This window comes from Rhinopithecus roxellana, chromosome 22 (genome assembly GCF_007565055.1).
Source record: "Rhinopithecus roxellana isolate Shanxi Qingling chromosome 22, ASM756505v1, whole genome shotgun sequence".
In the NCBI taxonomy this organism is placed as follows: Eukaryota; Metazoa; Chordata; class Mammalia; order Primates; family Cercopithecidae; genus Rhinopithecus; species Rhinopithecus roxellana.
The window spans coordinates 5,721,377-5,736,794 of record NC_044570.1 but is presented as its reverse complement, the minus strand read 5'-3'; the positions used below and the strand labels follow the sequence as shown (position 1 = coordinate 5,736,794).

General features: G+C 44.8%; 1 protein-coding gene across 6 annotated transcripts in view; it reads left to right on the top strand.

Annotated features, from left to right (window-relative positions):
* LOC104678276 (glycoprotein Xg-like) overlaps positions 1-13,708 on the top strand; it is a 47,007-nt gene extending 33,299 nt beyond the window's left edge. For 2 of the 6 annotated variants that reach the window (XM_030926223.1, XM_030926222.1), the window contains exons 8-11: positions 4,524-4,568; positions 5,981-6,016; positions 9,127-9,243; positions 12,409-13,708. In XM_030926223.1, coding sequence (XP_030782083.1) covers positions 4,524-4,568; positions 5,981-6,016; positions 9,127-9,243; positions 12,409-12,425 — 215 coding nt within the window. In that variant the 3' untranslated portion in view covers positions 12,426-13,708. The remainder of the gene's footprint in view (positions 1-4,523; positions 4,569-5,980; positions 6,017-9,126; positions 9,244-12,408) is intronic. The other 4 variants (XM_030926225.1, XM_030926224.1, XM_030926227.1 and 1 more) reach the window with 2 other exon arrangements.
* Positions 13,709-15,418: the final 1,710 nt, after the last annotated feature.

The window sequence follows — 15,418 nt, the reverse complement described above, 5'->3', positions numbered from 1 at the left end:
TGGAGTTTTTGCTTTTTTTTCTTTAAACAGGGTTTCGTTTTGTTACCCAGGCTGGACTGCAGTGGTGAAATCATAGCTCACTATAGCCTCAACCTCTTGGGCTCAAGCAATCCTCCTGCCTCAGCCTCCTGTGTAGCTAGGACCACAGGTGTGTGCCACCACACCTGGCTAATTTTTTAAAATTTTTTGTAGAGATGGGGTCTTACTGTGTTGCCCAGGCTGGTCTTCAACTCCTGGCCTCAAGTGCTTCTCCCACCTCAGCCTCCCAAAGAGCTGGGGTTACGGGCATGAGCCACTGCACCTAGCCAAGTCTGGAGTTTTATGACTCAAATCAGCTTCCCCCAAAATTTGGACACTGGGATTTTTAAAGTATAATTTGGCCTGCAGGAGACCCGGGAGTGGGGAGTGCTGAGTGGTTGGTTGGAGGTGGAGTGACAGAGGATGGACATGGGATCTTCTAGCTGTCTTCTGTTCCTGTGTGGGACAGCAGAGCTGGTTGAGCCGCATTACCAGTCTGGGTGGCGCCGGCTGGTGCATCTCAATGCAGGGTTTAAAAAATATCTCAACTTCAACCTTAGGTTTTACAATAGTGATGCCATCCCTAGGAGCACCTGAAGAGGTTTGGAATCTTGTGGCCTCCGGCTGCATGGCTCCTAACCTATTAATAGAATTTCGAATCTTGTGACTCATTTGTTAGACTTTCAAAGACAGTCTGATCCCCAGGGAAGAAGGGAGTTTGGTTCGGAAAAGGGCTGTTATCTTTGTTTGAATGTTAAGCTGTAAATTCCTCCTGTGCTTATCTGAGTCTGTGTTCAGGCATGAACAAGGGCAGTTTGAAGGCTGCAGGCATGATGCAGTCGGTTAGGTCAGATCTCTTTCACTGTCGTAATTTGCTCACTGTTATAATTTTTGCAAAGGCGGTTTCAACTGAACTGAAAATGTGAGGCAAAGACCAAATTTAATATTTTTACAGAAAGCCACTGGGGGTAGTTTTTTATTATTTTATTATTTATTTATTTAGAGACCGAGTCTCACTCTGTTGCCCAGGCTGGAGTGCAGGGGTGCAGTCATAGCTCACTGCAGCCTCAAACTCCTGGGCTCAAGAGATCCTCCCACCTCAGCCTCCTGAGGAGCTGGGGCTGCAGGCACACACCATCATACCCAGCTAAATTGAAAGAACTTTTTTGTAGAGATAGGGTCTCACTATTGTAACTGCCCAGTGGGTTTACCTTGCCCCCTGCCTAGACAGAGCTGATTTATCAAGACAGAGGAATTGCAATGGAGAAAGAGTAATTCATGCAGAGCCAGCTGTACCAGAGACCAGAGTTTTATTATTACTCAAATCAGTCTCCCCAGGCATTCAGGGTCGAGTTTTTAAAGATAATTTGGCGGGTAGGGGCTTGGGAAGTGGGGAGGGCTGATTGGTCAGGTTGGAGATGGAACCATAGGGGGTTGAAGTGAGGTTTTCTTGCTGTTTTCTGTTCCTGGGTGGATGGCAGAACAGGTTGAGCCAGATCATCAGTCTGGGTGGTGTCAGCTCATCCATCCAGTTCAGGGTCTGCAAAATATCTCAAACACTGGGCTTACGTTTTACAATAGTGATGTTGCCCCCAGGAGCAATTTGCAGAGGTTCAGACTCTTGAGCCAGACGCTGCACGACCCCTAAACCATAATTTTTCTTTTCTTTTCTTTTTTCGAGACAGAGTGTTGCTCTGTTGCCCAGGCTTGAGTGCAGTGGTGTGATCTCGGTGCACTGCATCCTCCGTCTCCCTGGTTCAAGCAATTCTCCTGCCTCAGCCTCCCCAGTAGCTGGGACTATAGGCACATGCCACCATGCCCGGCTAATTTTTGTATTTTTACTAGAGATGGGGTTTCACCATATTGTTCAGGCTGGTCTCGAACTCCTGATCTCAGGCGATCCACCCTCCTGGGCCTCCTAAAGTGCTGGGATTATAGGTGTGAGCCACCGCACCTAGCCCTAAACCATAATTTCTAATCTTGTAGCTAATTTGTTAGTCCTACAAAGGCCGACTGGTCCCCAGGCAAGAAGGAGGTGTTTTCAGGAAAAGGCTATGATCAGTTTTGTTTCAGAGTCAAACCATGAACTGAGTTCCTTCCCAAAGTTAGTTTGGCCTGTGCCCAGGAATGAACAAGGACAGCTTAAGGGTCAGAAGCAAGCTGGAATCAGTTAGGTGTGGCCTCTTTCACTGTCGTCATTTCCTCAGGTACAATTTTTGCAAAGATGGTTTCACCATGTTGCCCAGGCTGGTCTTGAACTGGGCTCAAGCGATCCTCCTACCTTGGCCTCCCTAAGTGCTGGGATTACAGGTCTGCACCACCATACCCGGCCCACTTTGGAGTGTGTTATATAAAGTGAGCCGTCCCCACACCCCTACAGCCTATGAATGAGCCTTTTCACCCCATGCACGATTCTCTGAAAATTCTGTCTACAGAGAGATTGCTGTTCAGGACATGTTCTTTTGTTCTCTGGCATACTCCTCAGTCAGAAAGAAATGATTCAGCAAGTGGCTCTCTGGAGAGCCCTGATCGTTTCCTGTTTTCCTGTGAAGTTAGTCTCAGTAGGTCTGCACTGTGCCATTTTTTGGGGACCATTATCTGGCTCCCGAATGGATCAAAGCTTACTGGTCAGGGTGCTGCTGTATCCCTGGGGCAAAACTGCCGGAAAATAGCAGATAGCCCTGTGGTCCTTGGCAGGGCCAGCTGGGCCAAGCGCATCAAGCGTGCATGAGGCACAGCCCAGTTTTGGGAGCATGACGCTGGTTTTCGAGGATGCCTCTGCTTCCCTTCCTGCCTGGACCCCTGCTCTCCAGCCCCAGCAGAGCGAGGCTGTGAGTCAGTGCTCGGATTAACATTAGCATGGAGGTGCCGGCTGGGATGCAAGCCGCCGCCGTGGGATGAGTTACATGGCTTCTTCCCGAATCCCTGAAGGAGGCAAAGCATGTTAGGCCTGTTCTAACTTCATGCAGAGCACTGAGGGGTGGGGGTTGACCTTGGCTGGCCGCGGAGGGAAGCCCAAAGTCTGGCCTCCCTGGGGAGAGTGGGGAGAAAATGTTGCACTTGTGGTTTTTAAACACTAGTGGACAAGTTTCTCTAACACCCAGTGTTTTAGTCTGCTAAGGCTGCCATAGTAAATTACTACAGTCAGGAGGGCTGAAGCAAAAGGGATTTCTTCTCCCACAGTCCTGGAGACCGGAAGTCTGAGACCCAGGTGTGGGCAGGGCTGGTTCCTCCGGAGGCCTCTCTCCTGGGCTTGTCAACATCATCGTCTCCCTGTGTCCTCACAGGCTCATCCCTCTGTGTGTGTCTGTGTTCCAATCTCCTCTTATGAGATGTCTTAGTCCATTTCAGGCTGCTGTCACAGAATACTATAGACTGGGTGGCTTAGAAACAACAGACATTGATTCTCCCGCAGTCCTAGAGGCCGGAGGTCCAAGATCAAGGTGTGGGCAGGGCTGGTTCCTCCTGAGGCCTCTCTCCTTGGCTTGTAGACACCATCTTCTCCTTGTGTCCTCACAGAGTCATCCCTCTGTGTGTGTCTCTGTCCCCATCTCTTCTTATAAGGTCTGTAGTCCTATTGGATTAGAGCCCACCCTAGTGATCTCGTTTTATTTTAATCACCTCTCTAACGACTTTGTGTTCAAATCCAGCCGCAGTCTGATGCCCTGGGGATTAGGACTGTGACCTGTGAATTTGGACGGGAATATAGTTCAGCCCATAGAACCCATTATCCACATAAGTCATTCCACTTCAAAATCAGCACAAAGCATTAGTTTAAAAATCTCAAATCTGTATTTTTTAAAATTGCTCTTAACACATTAGAAAAATGTAGAAAAACTTTTTTGTTGTTGTTTTTCTGAGACAAAGTCTCACTCTGTAGCCTAGCCTGGAGTGCAGGGACGTGATCATAGCTCATTGCAGCCTCCACCTCCTGGGCTCAAGCATTCTTTTGCCTCAGTCTCCCAAGTAGCTGAGACTACAGGTGCACATCACCACACCCAGCTAATTTTTTTTTTTTTTAGTAGAAACGGAGTCTCACTGTGTTTCTCAGGCTGGGCTCCAACTGAGCTCAAGTGGTCTTACCGCCTTGGCCTCCCGAAGTGGTAGGATTACAGGTGTGAGCCACCGCACCCAACCTGGAAGAATTTTTTTTTTAAATGGGTTATGATTACTATTTGTGGCCGGCATTTTCTTCCTATTCTCTTTTTTTAACCAACATTTGCTGGCATTTTTTTTTTTACGCCCAAGGAAACACATTTGCCCATCTATGTCAGGCCTCCAGACCCTCAGGGATGTACATCTAATGCACCTTCAGCCACCAGTGTAAACAGTAAACAGGGCCAGATGACACCTGTGCACCTTCCCTGGCCTTGGGAGAGCCACTGGAATCTCTGCAGCCTTTAAGAGCATCTTGCTTCAGGTTTGCTGACCTGCTTGCTTCTGTGAGGTCATGTAGATTTCCTGAGCAATATCTAGCATTTCATGGTCTCTTTTCTATCCTTCAGGAAGACGGGGCTATAGACCCAACTCTCGTTATGGAAATACTTATGGTAAAGGAATTATGTCTTACAGAATATGTGAGGCAAAGCTGTCCATTTGCAAATAACTAACACACTGTCTGTACTGATGGGAAGCTGATGCTTTTATCCAATGCACAACAACTAACTGGCGATTTGGGTCTCTAATTTGCATTTTCCTTGGTCATCCATGCGGGGGGGAGATGTCATGCATGCCCTGAGGACTTAATTTCTTGAAAGGAACTATGGCCCACTTACAGGTGGTACTGGGTGCATGTGTGTGCATATGTGTGTGTACGCATGTGTTCACACACAGGTATGCTTGTGTGTATTGTGTGCACATGCATGTGCACATGTGCATGTGGATTTTGTAATCATGCTCATAAGTGCATGTGGATTTCATGTGCACATGTGCAAGTGTCGGTGTGCACACGTGGATTGAGCACATGCATGTTTGTGTATGTGCACAGATGTGTTGGCATGTGCTTGTGCATTTTGCATGTGTGCATGTTTGTGCTTGGGTTGCATATGCATTGCATGTTTCCCATGTGTGTCCATTCACATGCATACATTTAGGGTGTGCAAGCGCATGTGTGCACGTGGATAGATGCAGGAGTGTGCATCTGGGTGTGCTCGTGTGGTGCATGTTCGTACTGCACGAATATATCGTGCATCTGTGCATGTGGATTGTGCATATACATGCGTGTGTACAGGCATGCACATACACACACGAATGTGTTTGTGTGTGCATATTTGTGTGTACATGCATGTGTTTATGCATACATGTGTTAACATGTGCACACATGTGTACATGTGTATGTTTAGGCGAATTGTGCTTTATATATGCTTTTGTTGCCTGTGTGTGTGGTATGTGCATGTGTGTGTATGTGGGGATGTGTAGGATGTGCACGTGTGCTTCGTGTTGCATTTGTATTTACGTGTTGCACATGTGTGTAAATGTGTGTGTGCATGCACATGTGTATGCGTGCTTGTCTGCCTGTGTGTTGCACATTTGTTGCATGCTGCATAGGTGTATGCATGTGCACACACATTTGTGCATGTCAGTGTGTGTTGCACACGTGTGTGTATGAATGGCGCGTGTGTATGAATGGCATGTATGTGTGTGCATGTGTCTCCATGGGTTGTCAGCCTGTATGTGTTTTGCATGCGCACATATGTAGACTCCCCAATGCCGAAATTAAGGCTGCATCCCCCTCTCCCTGGTATTATCCCCATTCCGCTAATGACCATTAGACATGGCATACACATTCACATTCCTCCTCCTTATGCTGCTTGGCTGGCCGCCTCCCCTGTCAAGAATGTAAATTCCCTGAAAACAGGGATCTGTGTGCTGTGTTCATAGTCGCATCCTCAACAGTGCCCGGCAATAGAAGGCACTCCGTAAGCTCTGCTGAATAAACATGAGCGTCCTTTTCCGCTTGCAGGTGGAGATCACCATTCAACGTATGGCAATCCAGAAGGTAACTGATTGACTCACCTGGTCCCAACCTTTAATAAGAGCACACTCTCCTAAATCAGTGCTGGGAGGAGCTGTGTGGGCTTCTGTTTCCCAACCTTACGACTTTCATGGAGCACTCACACTTTTTATGTATATAAAGTAGCTTCTGAACAAAAATATCTGACCTTCAGCACAGGACCAATCAGAGTTCAGAGAAAGGAGAGGCAAGCATTGGTTTTCGCTGCAGAAGATGCCCCTTAGCTCTCAGAGTAAGGCTGTGAATGAGTGCTGAGACCATTGCACTTCTCCCGGTACCACCATGACTCCCCTTTCTTGGACCAGCACTAACTTGAAACCCAAGAAGGACAGGAGAAAGGAAGTTATGAACACTCTGCCCAAAGAAGCCGTCAGAGTGCGCTGTCAATCCCATCTCAGGTCAAACGAGGGAGAACTTGAAGCCCAGAAGGCTGACTTTGTGTCCTGCGTTGCTGGGAGAACAGGTTCCCCATTCCCTAAGAGTCATACTCTTAGAGATTTGGGCTGACAACTGCTTGAGTTTAAGTTGAGAGTAAATGCACTCAGCCCCAAGGCTCTTGTGAGTTTTCAATGATGGGGGAGGAGAAAGTGATTGAAGCTGACCTCTACCTTTCAATGAACATGCAGAGTACTAGTATCAATATTTTGGGGGTATGTTGGCATCCTTAGAAAAATTTATTGATTCTCCTTTTTCCCTCTATGGTGTAAAGTGAGGTCCAGAGATGGAAAAGGCAAGGCAAATAAACAAGTAATTGCAGTCAGATCTGATGAATAATTTGCTGGAACATATGGGATCCTGTAGCAAGGCAGAAGGGATACTCCTAGCCTGGGTTAGGTGAGGGAGGTAGAGCTTCCTGCAGAGAACAGTATCCAAGCCAGTCCCCCAAAATATGGGTGAGAGGTGCCCAGGAGAAGAGTGAGGTGTCAGGGAAGATAGTGTACTAGGTAGAGCTGGATACACATGTGGGGACACCAGAAATTGTGTAGCCAGTGTGTGGAATGCAACAGGAACCAAGGAAGGATGCAATGGTGACCAGGAAAGACCACCAGGTTAGCAGAGGTGGAGTCTGCACTTCATAGAACCTTCATGGGAAAGAGCCTGCCCCTGTTGATGTGTAGGTGAAGAATGGACCTGAGGGGGCTCACTAAGGCCGGGGGAGACCCCCTTTCAGACTAGTTCAGTACCTCTTGGAAATGATGGCAGGCTAAATTAAAGCCTCGGCAAGGGAGGCAAAGAGAAGCAGTCAGCTTGGATGACCACTTTTTAATAACAATTGATTGTACTTGATTGACTTGTAAGAGATGGGAGAGAGGAAAAGGTATGTGTCAGTCAGCTATGCTGTGTCAGAAAAGACCCCAAAACTTAGTGGCTGGAAATAACAAGCATGTATTGTGTTCATGATTATGTGAGTCAGCAATGTGGGCTGAAACCATTCTAGTGGTCCTCCTGGTCTCTTCTGAACTCCCTCTCTTGTGTGCAGTCAGCTGTAGGTGTGGCCAGCGCTTTGACCATGTTTCCTGCATCTTCTTACGTATCCGGGGCCGTAGGTGGAATGGCTCATCTCAGCTTCATGTGGGCTGTCACGTCCCTCCAGGAAGCCAGGCCAGGCTTCATCACATGGTGACCAGGCAGGGTACCAAGAGCATGAAGAGAAGCGCGCCTGGGCTTACAGCCACCACCTCTTCACTTGTGTGGCATTCTGTTGGCTGAACCTGGATTCTCAGAGTAAAGCTGCAGCTCCGCCTCTGGATGGGGAACACTGTGAAATTGTACTGTGGAGTGTGTGCACATAGGGAGGGGAAGAATAGAGAGCTGTTCCTCCCAGGGGGCAGGGTGCGGCGGGCGGCAGCATCAGCCGTGGAGCAGGTTCTTGCGTTCAGTGACCACACTCTTCCCCTCAACATGGCAGCCTCATTCATGGAGCAGCCTTGTGTCCCTCACCTATGCCATGCCACGTATTGGCTCAGCTGTTCAACCCAGTCTGAAGAAAGGCATGCATGGAAAGCGTGGCTATTTCAAATGGAAATGGTGATGTCTTCCTTTTTTCCCTTTGGAAGGGTTGATTTTTGCCACATCAAGCTCCCTCTTCTTGTTCTTTGTGCAGGAGTACCAAAGCTCTGGAGTGATTTGCCATCGAGGCATTGAAGATGCATATGTCTAGTGTGTGCTTGGGTCTAGAGTTCCAGCATGCCTTTGAAAGCAGGCCTATCTGGCAATTTTTAGTTGAACAATATTTTTGCATGAGTGAGCTTTCTACATCTGAAAAGGCACAAAATAATTTTGACAGGTACCTGTCATCCCAACTACTCAGGAGGCTGAGGCAGGAGGATCGCTTGAGCCCAGGAGTTCAAGACCAGTTTAGGCAACATAGTGACACCCCATCTCTAAAAAAATAAATCAGGCCAGGCACAGTGGCTCGCCTCTGGAATCCCCACACTTTGGGAGGCCGAGGCAAGTGGATCACCTGAGGTCAGGAGTTCGAGACCAGCCTGGCCAGCATGGTGAAACCCTGTCTCTACTAAAAATACAAAAAGTAGCTGGGCGTGATGGCGCACGCCTGTGGTCCCAGCTACATGGGAGGCTGAGGCAGGAGAATCGCTTGAACCCAGGAGGAGGAGGTTGCAGTGAGCCGAGATCACACCACTGTATTCCAGACTGGGCGACAGAGCAAGACTCCGTCTCAAAAATAATAAATAATTAATAAAATTAATTAAAAGGCATACACGAATTGACTTCAACACACAAACAAAAATGCCAAGGGCCTCGTCTGTGCCAACCCTGCACTTGGATGTCTTCAGTGGTAAAACGTGGTTGACAAGCTTGGCTCTTTGTGAAAACAGAATTACTTCCTAAGGTGTTTTTTTTTTTTCGTTTTTGTTTTTTAATTAACTTTCTCTTTTTTTTTCTGTGAGTACAAGGATGGGAAGGGATGTGATGGAGAAGTTATTAGATAGGTGCAAAAGTTATTGCAGTTTTTGTCATTACTTTCAATGGCAAAAACCGCAATAACTTTTGGACCAACCTAATATTTAAGCAGTTTCCCTGCAGCCGTGTTTTTTTCTCAGATGTGCTTTGCTTTTTCTCCACTCCTGCAGGCAACATGGTAGCAAAAATCGTGTCTCCCATCGTATCTGTGGTGGTGGTGACACTGCTGGGAGCAGCAGCCAGTTATTTCAAACTAAACAACGGGAGAAATTGTTTCAGGACCCGTGGTAAGTTTGGCTCTGAACATTGTTTTCCTTGTTACTAAGCCTGATTTAAAAAAAAAAATTACTTTCAGATGTCTGTCACTAGCAAGGTTATTTCTGGTTAAGTTCAATATACATAATTTGCCTAATCATGTGATTTTTAAAAATTTATTTTTATTTTTTTTGAGACAGAGTTTCACTCTGTTGCCGTGGCTGGAGTGCAGCGGCATGATCTCGGCTCATTGCAACCTCCGCCTCCCGGGTTCAAGACATTCTCTTGCCTCAACCTCCTGAAGAGCTGGGACTACAGGCGTGCACCACCACGCCTGGCTACTTTTTGTATTTTTAGTAGAGATGGGGTTTCATCATGTTGGCCAGGCTGTTCTTGAACTCCTGACCTCAAGTGATCTGCCCGCCTTGGCCTCCCAAACTTCTGGGATTACAGGCGTGAGCCACCGCGCCTGGCCAACGATTGGGTTTTCATGGTCAGGTGTAAGCTGTACCTTCCCCTAAACCTGGTTACAATGACACTGGCACATTATCTGCCTGATGTAAAAGAGGGGGAGAAAAAAAGAAAAGAAAAAGAAACAAACAAAAAAAAATTACTAAGCTACATTGCAAGACTATAAGCATGGCGGTTGATTTAACTAGCCAAATACAGTTCTGTTCTGTTTTGTATTCAGTGACATTTTCGTCACAGGTGAGTCAGGAAAAATATCGGGGTTGAATGTGAATGTTTTCCACAGAACCCGACCTGCAAAGAAAACTACCGAAACACTAAATTTTAAGCCTCTTTTTTTTTTTTTTTGAGACGGAGTCTGGCTCTGTCGCCCAGGCTGGAGTGCAGTGGCTGGATCTCAGCTCACTGCAAGCTCCACCTCCCGGGCTTACGCCATTCTCCTGCCTCAGCCTCCCGAGTAGCTGGGACTACAGGAGCCCGCCACGTCGCCCGGCTGGTTTTTTTGTGTGTGTGTGTGTGTTTTAGTAGAGATGGGGTTTCAACGTGTTAGCCAGGATGGTCTCGATCTCCTGACCTCGTGATCCGCCCATCTCGGCCTCCCAAAGTGCTGGGATTACAGGCTTGAGCCACCGCGCCCGGCCAATTTTAAGCCTCTTGATGGAATTCCAAAGCTGTGCTCAGACCATAGGGGAAAAGAAAGATCTGCTGTGGCTTCCTGGGTTTGAAGAATCACTGGGGATTTGAGAGCAGAGGATGCCCTAAAGAAATCTCTGAAACAACAGTCAGGGATTGTTTTGTAGACAAAAGAGTGGCTCAGATCTTTAACTGGGGGTCTCTGGAGGTTTGGTTTAAACCTCAGGCCACCCACATCAGAATCTGTCTGGAGTTTGCCCAGGGCCCTCTAAATCATACCTTCTTTGTGTCCCTAAAGGAAACCAGAAAGGGATGCCCTTTCCTACGGTGTTTGCTTTAGGATTTGCATTTGGTCTCAAAAATCCTAAAACCTTCCCATGCGCTCCCTCTGCTGGTAAAAGGGCAGTATCAACCATTAGCTAATGAACCTCTGGGGTCAGCCTCCATCTACATTATACCCCGTCCTGAAATTTTGGGAGGAAACCGAGTTTCTGAAAAACAGTCTTATTTCCCTGACAACCTGACAGCAAATTCTTGGGTCCATGACTCAACATGGCAGCCGTCATTAATGAGACACCACGTGTTAATTTCAGTAGCATTTGTGGCAGTGATTTGTAAGCCTTTGTTAACCAAGGGCTGAAACGGAGTGAGCAGAGAGAGGCACCCGTCTTCACAAGCACAAAATGTAAAGGCAGGGGACAGGGGACATCCACAAACTCAATAATCAAGACAAATATATTTTAGTGCAATATTTTTAAAGGAAAATCATCGGACTGGGGGCCAGTTGAGTTTCTGAAATAGGTGTCGTTTTAAAAACGTGGATGATGCCTGCCCCATTTATCTGAGGCGGAAGCATGTTTTTGCTAAAGACCCCTTTTGGCTACCTGGTAAGTATTTTGTCTTCTTTCTCCATTGTACTCCAGTGATACCCTCACCAAGTATTCCCAAGCACCAAGTTTATCTTCCCTTCCCTTAAAGTTCCTGAGATCAGAAAGGGGGATGTAGACAGAGTGAGATGATGTTAGGGAGATCTCTTCAAGGTGAGCAGTGACATGTATGTGGATCCTGGGCCCATATCATCTTGCTGGCTGTAAAACCTTTATGCTATCTAGGAAATATGTGTATGACAGCACTATGTAGGGGTTTGGTATCAAATGGGGCTCAGAGCTCTGTGAACTTGACTCTAAGGTTCTAGGCTGCTGCTAATGGTACCCAGCTGTCTACCTATCCTTAGTTGGGTCATTAATTTTCTCTCTCTTCTAAAGGATGATGCGCATGGTATACTAACCATATCCATGGTGATGTGGTGCAGTGCACAACCTGTGGAACTGTATACATGCTGAGGCCATATACTGAAGCTTGCATACCTTGTAGAGAAAGAGTTGTAGTAACAGAGCTACGTAGATAGTAGCAGATGTCTGTCACTTGATGTGGACTTTTAAGAATTGTACTTTGCTTTTATTTTGTAAAGTGGAGCAAATGACAACACCACTTCAGAAGTTATAAAGACCAAGAAGGCCATATTAAAAAAAATAAATTCCTACAAATATTAGTTTTAACCAAAAAGAAAGTTACTCAATTCATTTAAGATCATCAAAATCCTTAACAAATGGCAAAATGTAAAAAACAATGTTTAGAAAACTAATATTTGTTTCCAGATATGATTTTAACAGTTTTTAAATATTTTCTATTTTTAATTTTTCCAGCTTTAAGGTACAGTTGACAAATAAACATTGTGTATATTTAAGATGTACAACTTCATTTCTGCATCATTTATTTGTTCTAATCTATTTCCTTCTGCTGAATGTAAAGCAAGTGTCATGTAGACAGCACATAGTTGGATCTTGGTTTTCTTTTTTTGAAGTAGACTTTTCATTCTTCTAGCTTTATTAAAGTATAATAGACAAACATTGTATATATTTAAGATGTGCAACTTTGTTTCTGCTTCATTTTTTTTCTGTTCTAATCTTCCTTCTGCTAAATCTAGAGCAAGAGTCCCTGTAACAGCATAGAATTGGATCTTGGTTTTCTTTTTCTTTGTTTAATAGACTTTTTTCTTCTCCCACAATGACATTTGTTTCCAATCTTCCTTTCAGAAACAGAAAATGTCTGAAGACGTTAAGATCCCCTGATTACTTTGAGAAAAACAACTAAAACAAGAACCCTGTTTATCACTGTTGTGGAAATTTCCTTTTATTCTTGACACAATTTGATGACCTAAAGTGTGTTTTCTTCTGTGTGAAGTACGTGAGCTGCCTCACTAAGCATTCCCAACTCATTGGACGTGATGTGGTTATAGAGATACATTAGGCAGCTAGACCCTGCATTCTAAAAAAGGATTGCTTGATCTGTTGGTTTGGCCATTCATGTGCACAAAGAGACTGTGGCTCTCTATTCTGACATCTTCAGCTACCTCACAGTGCAATAACACACACACGCTTAACCATGTTGATGGCACAAAGCAGTGAGCAGTAGGGAGGCAGAGTATCTTGGTGGGGAGGGGATGTTATCAGCTTTTGGGAGATGAAGAATATCATTGAGTTTCCAAAGATGGTGGGCCTGTGCTAAATTCGTCAGTGTTATAAAAAATCGTTGAGCATTCATTATTGCGAACGAAGTGGGGATGCATTATTTCTGACACCCACAAGCAGGGTTTGAGCATCCTTTCAGCTTTGATGTATCTGCACATAAAATTATTATTACCTGAAGAAAATAAGGCTGCATTTTGAAATGTTAAGTGCAAAGCGACTGATGTTAAAACCACCTGGGGGAAATCTTGGGATACTTTTTCCTAGAAAATCACATGGTTTTGATATGTTTTGGCAGATAGGAGACAGAAATGGTGATTATCAGGCGTTGAGTCCTTTTGTAGTATTTGTAGTCTTTGATACTCTGTAAGTACCGGTTCCTAAGGCAACAACATTGCATTCCTTGGTTTATACTTTTTCTGTTCACCAGAGTAGGAAATCTTAAATCCTTAGGCATCCAAGAAGTATACTAGCTTTTTGCTTCTCTTTTAGAAATATTTGTGGGGAGAGAAGAAAAAATGATGGTTTGGGCATATTGGTATAGTTTGAGGAAACTAAGGTTAATGTTCATGTAACATTTAGACTTTGCCATAAATATCAGAACCAAAGATTGAGACATTCATGTAGAGTCTGGAATGTATATACAGGACCCATAAAAATTCCCAGTATGCATGTTTTGTGCTCACCAGTATGAACTGGGGTCTTCAAAGAGAGAAGGTTGAAAGTGGAAAGCCCTTGAAAGAGCTCCCCAATTTGTAAAATATCTTTTTTTTTTTTTTTTTTTTTAGACGGAGTCTCGCTCTGTCGCCCAGGCTGGAGTGCAGTGGCTGGATCTCAGCTCACTGCAAGCTCTGCCTCCTGGGTTCACGCCATTCTCCTGCCTCAGCCTCCCGAGCAGCTGGGACTACAGGCGCCCGCCACTACGCCCGGCTAGTTTTTTGTATTTTTTAGTAGAGACGGGGTTTCACTGTGTTAGCCAGGATGGTCTTGATCTCCTGACCTTGTGATCCGCCCGTCTCGGCCTCCCAAAGTGCTGGGATTACAGGCTTGAGCCACCGCGCCCGGCCTGTAAAATATCTTTAATCACTCACGTTAGGGGTCTCAGAGCTGTGGGTCTCAGACTGTGGATTCATGCATCCTTTGTGCAATTTGCAGATAGTCTGTATTTCCTATTTCAGTATTAGGTCCTGCAACACTTTTCAATTCTTGTAGAAGGTTTTTTCAGGAGTGGTGATGTCTGATGCTCAATTACTATTTTCTCTATAAGAGTTTCAGCATGAGCTTAATTAAATTCTTGTGAAAAAGCCTCTGTGTTTTTAGTTATATATACACACACATACCTACTTAAATGGAATCTAAACATTTTTAGCCTTTAATCCATTTCATTTTCTAAAACTGTCATAAACCATTTTAAATCATTTTAAATAAATGTAAAAGAAAAAATAACTGGATTTGATTATTGCATAGTTTTTTCTGTATTTCACAAATGAATTTTATGAAATGGCTATAGAAGTGGCCCCAAAATTATGAACCTTCATAGCTGTGAATAATATACAGCAAATCTCTTTTAAAGCTCAAGATAGATTATGAACATATGAAATACATAGAGTTACCTAATAATGAGATAAAATTCACCTGGGTGACAAGGCTAATGTTCAACCTACTTAAAATGAAAACATTTGAATAATGACTGCTTGGGGGAACCTCTCTGAGGGGTCATGAGGAGCACCTGTTGGGTATTCGGTTTTCATGCTGAGAAGGTGAGAATTGAACAGATAAGAAAAGCCTTGATAAAATGTCATCTCCATGTATTTTAGAGAAGGATAACCTTGATTGTACAGTTGGCCCTTGAACAACACAGGGTGAACTGCATAGGTTCACCTATATGTGAATTTGCTTCTGGCTCTGCCATTACTGAGACAGCAGGACCAACCCTCCGTCTACTCAGTGTGAAGCTGATAAGGATGAAGACCTTTATGGTGATCCACTTCCACTTAATAAATAGGAAATGCATTGATTTTAACTTCCTTATGATTTTCTTCACAACATTTTCTTTCCTCTAGCTTACTTTAATGTAATAATATGGTATGTAATACATATACAAAATATGTGTTCAACTGTTATCAGTAAGGCTTTCAGTCAACCGGGATGCTATGAGTAGTTAATTTTTTGGAGAGTCATAAGTTATACATGGGTTTTCAGCTGTGCGGAGGGTCAGTTCCTCTCACTACCCCACCTGGTTCAAGGGTCAATTGTATGGTGTTAAAAGCCACACTTGCCTCCTCTTTGTGGGGACTTGAATGCGTTTGGTGGTCAACGGATAAATATCTTTGTGTTGGAATGAAGAGAAGCCACGACTAATTTAGTAGGGTGAAGAGGAAAATAACAAACACGTGAGCTATATTTTTGTTTATTTTTTTCTACACAGGCTAAAAAATAACATTTTTACCCAAGTATGAAATTGTTCTAGTTGTATGGGAGAGGAAAGTATGATTCTGCTGATTTGCCTTTGACTACTGGAATTGGAATATCCAGTTACACACACACATACAAACACACACACACACACACACACACA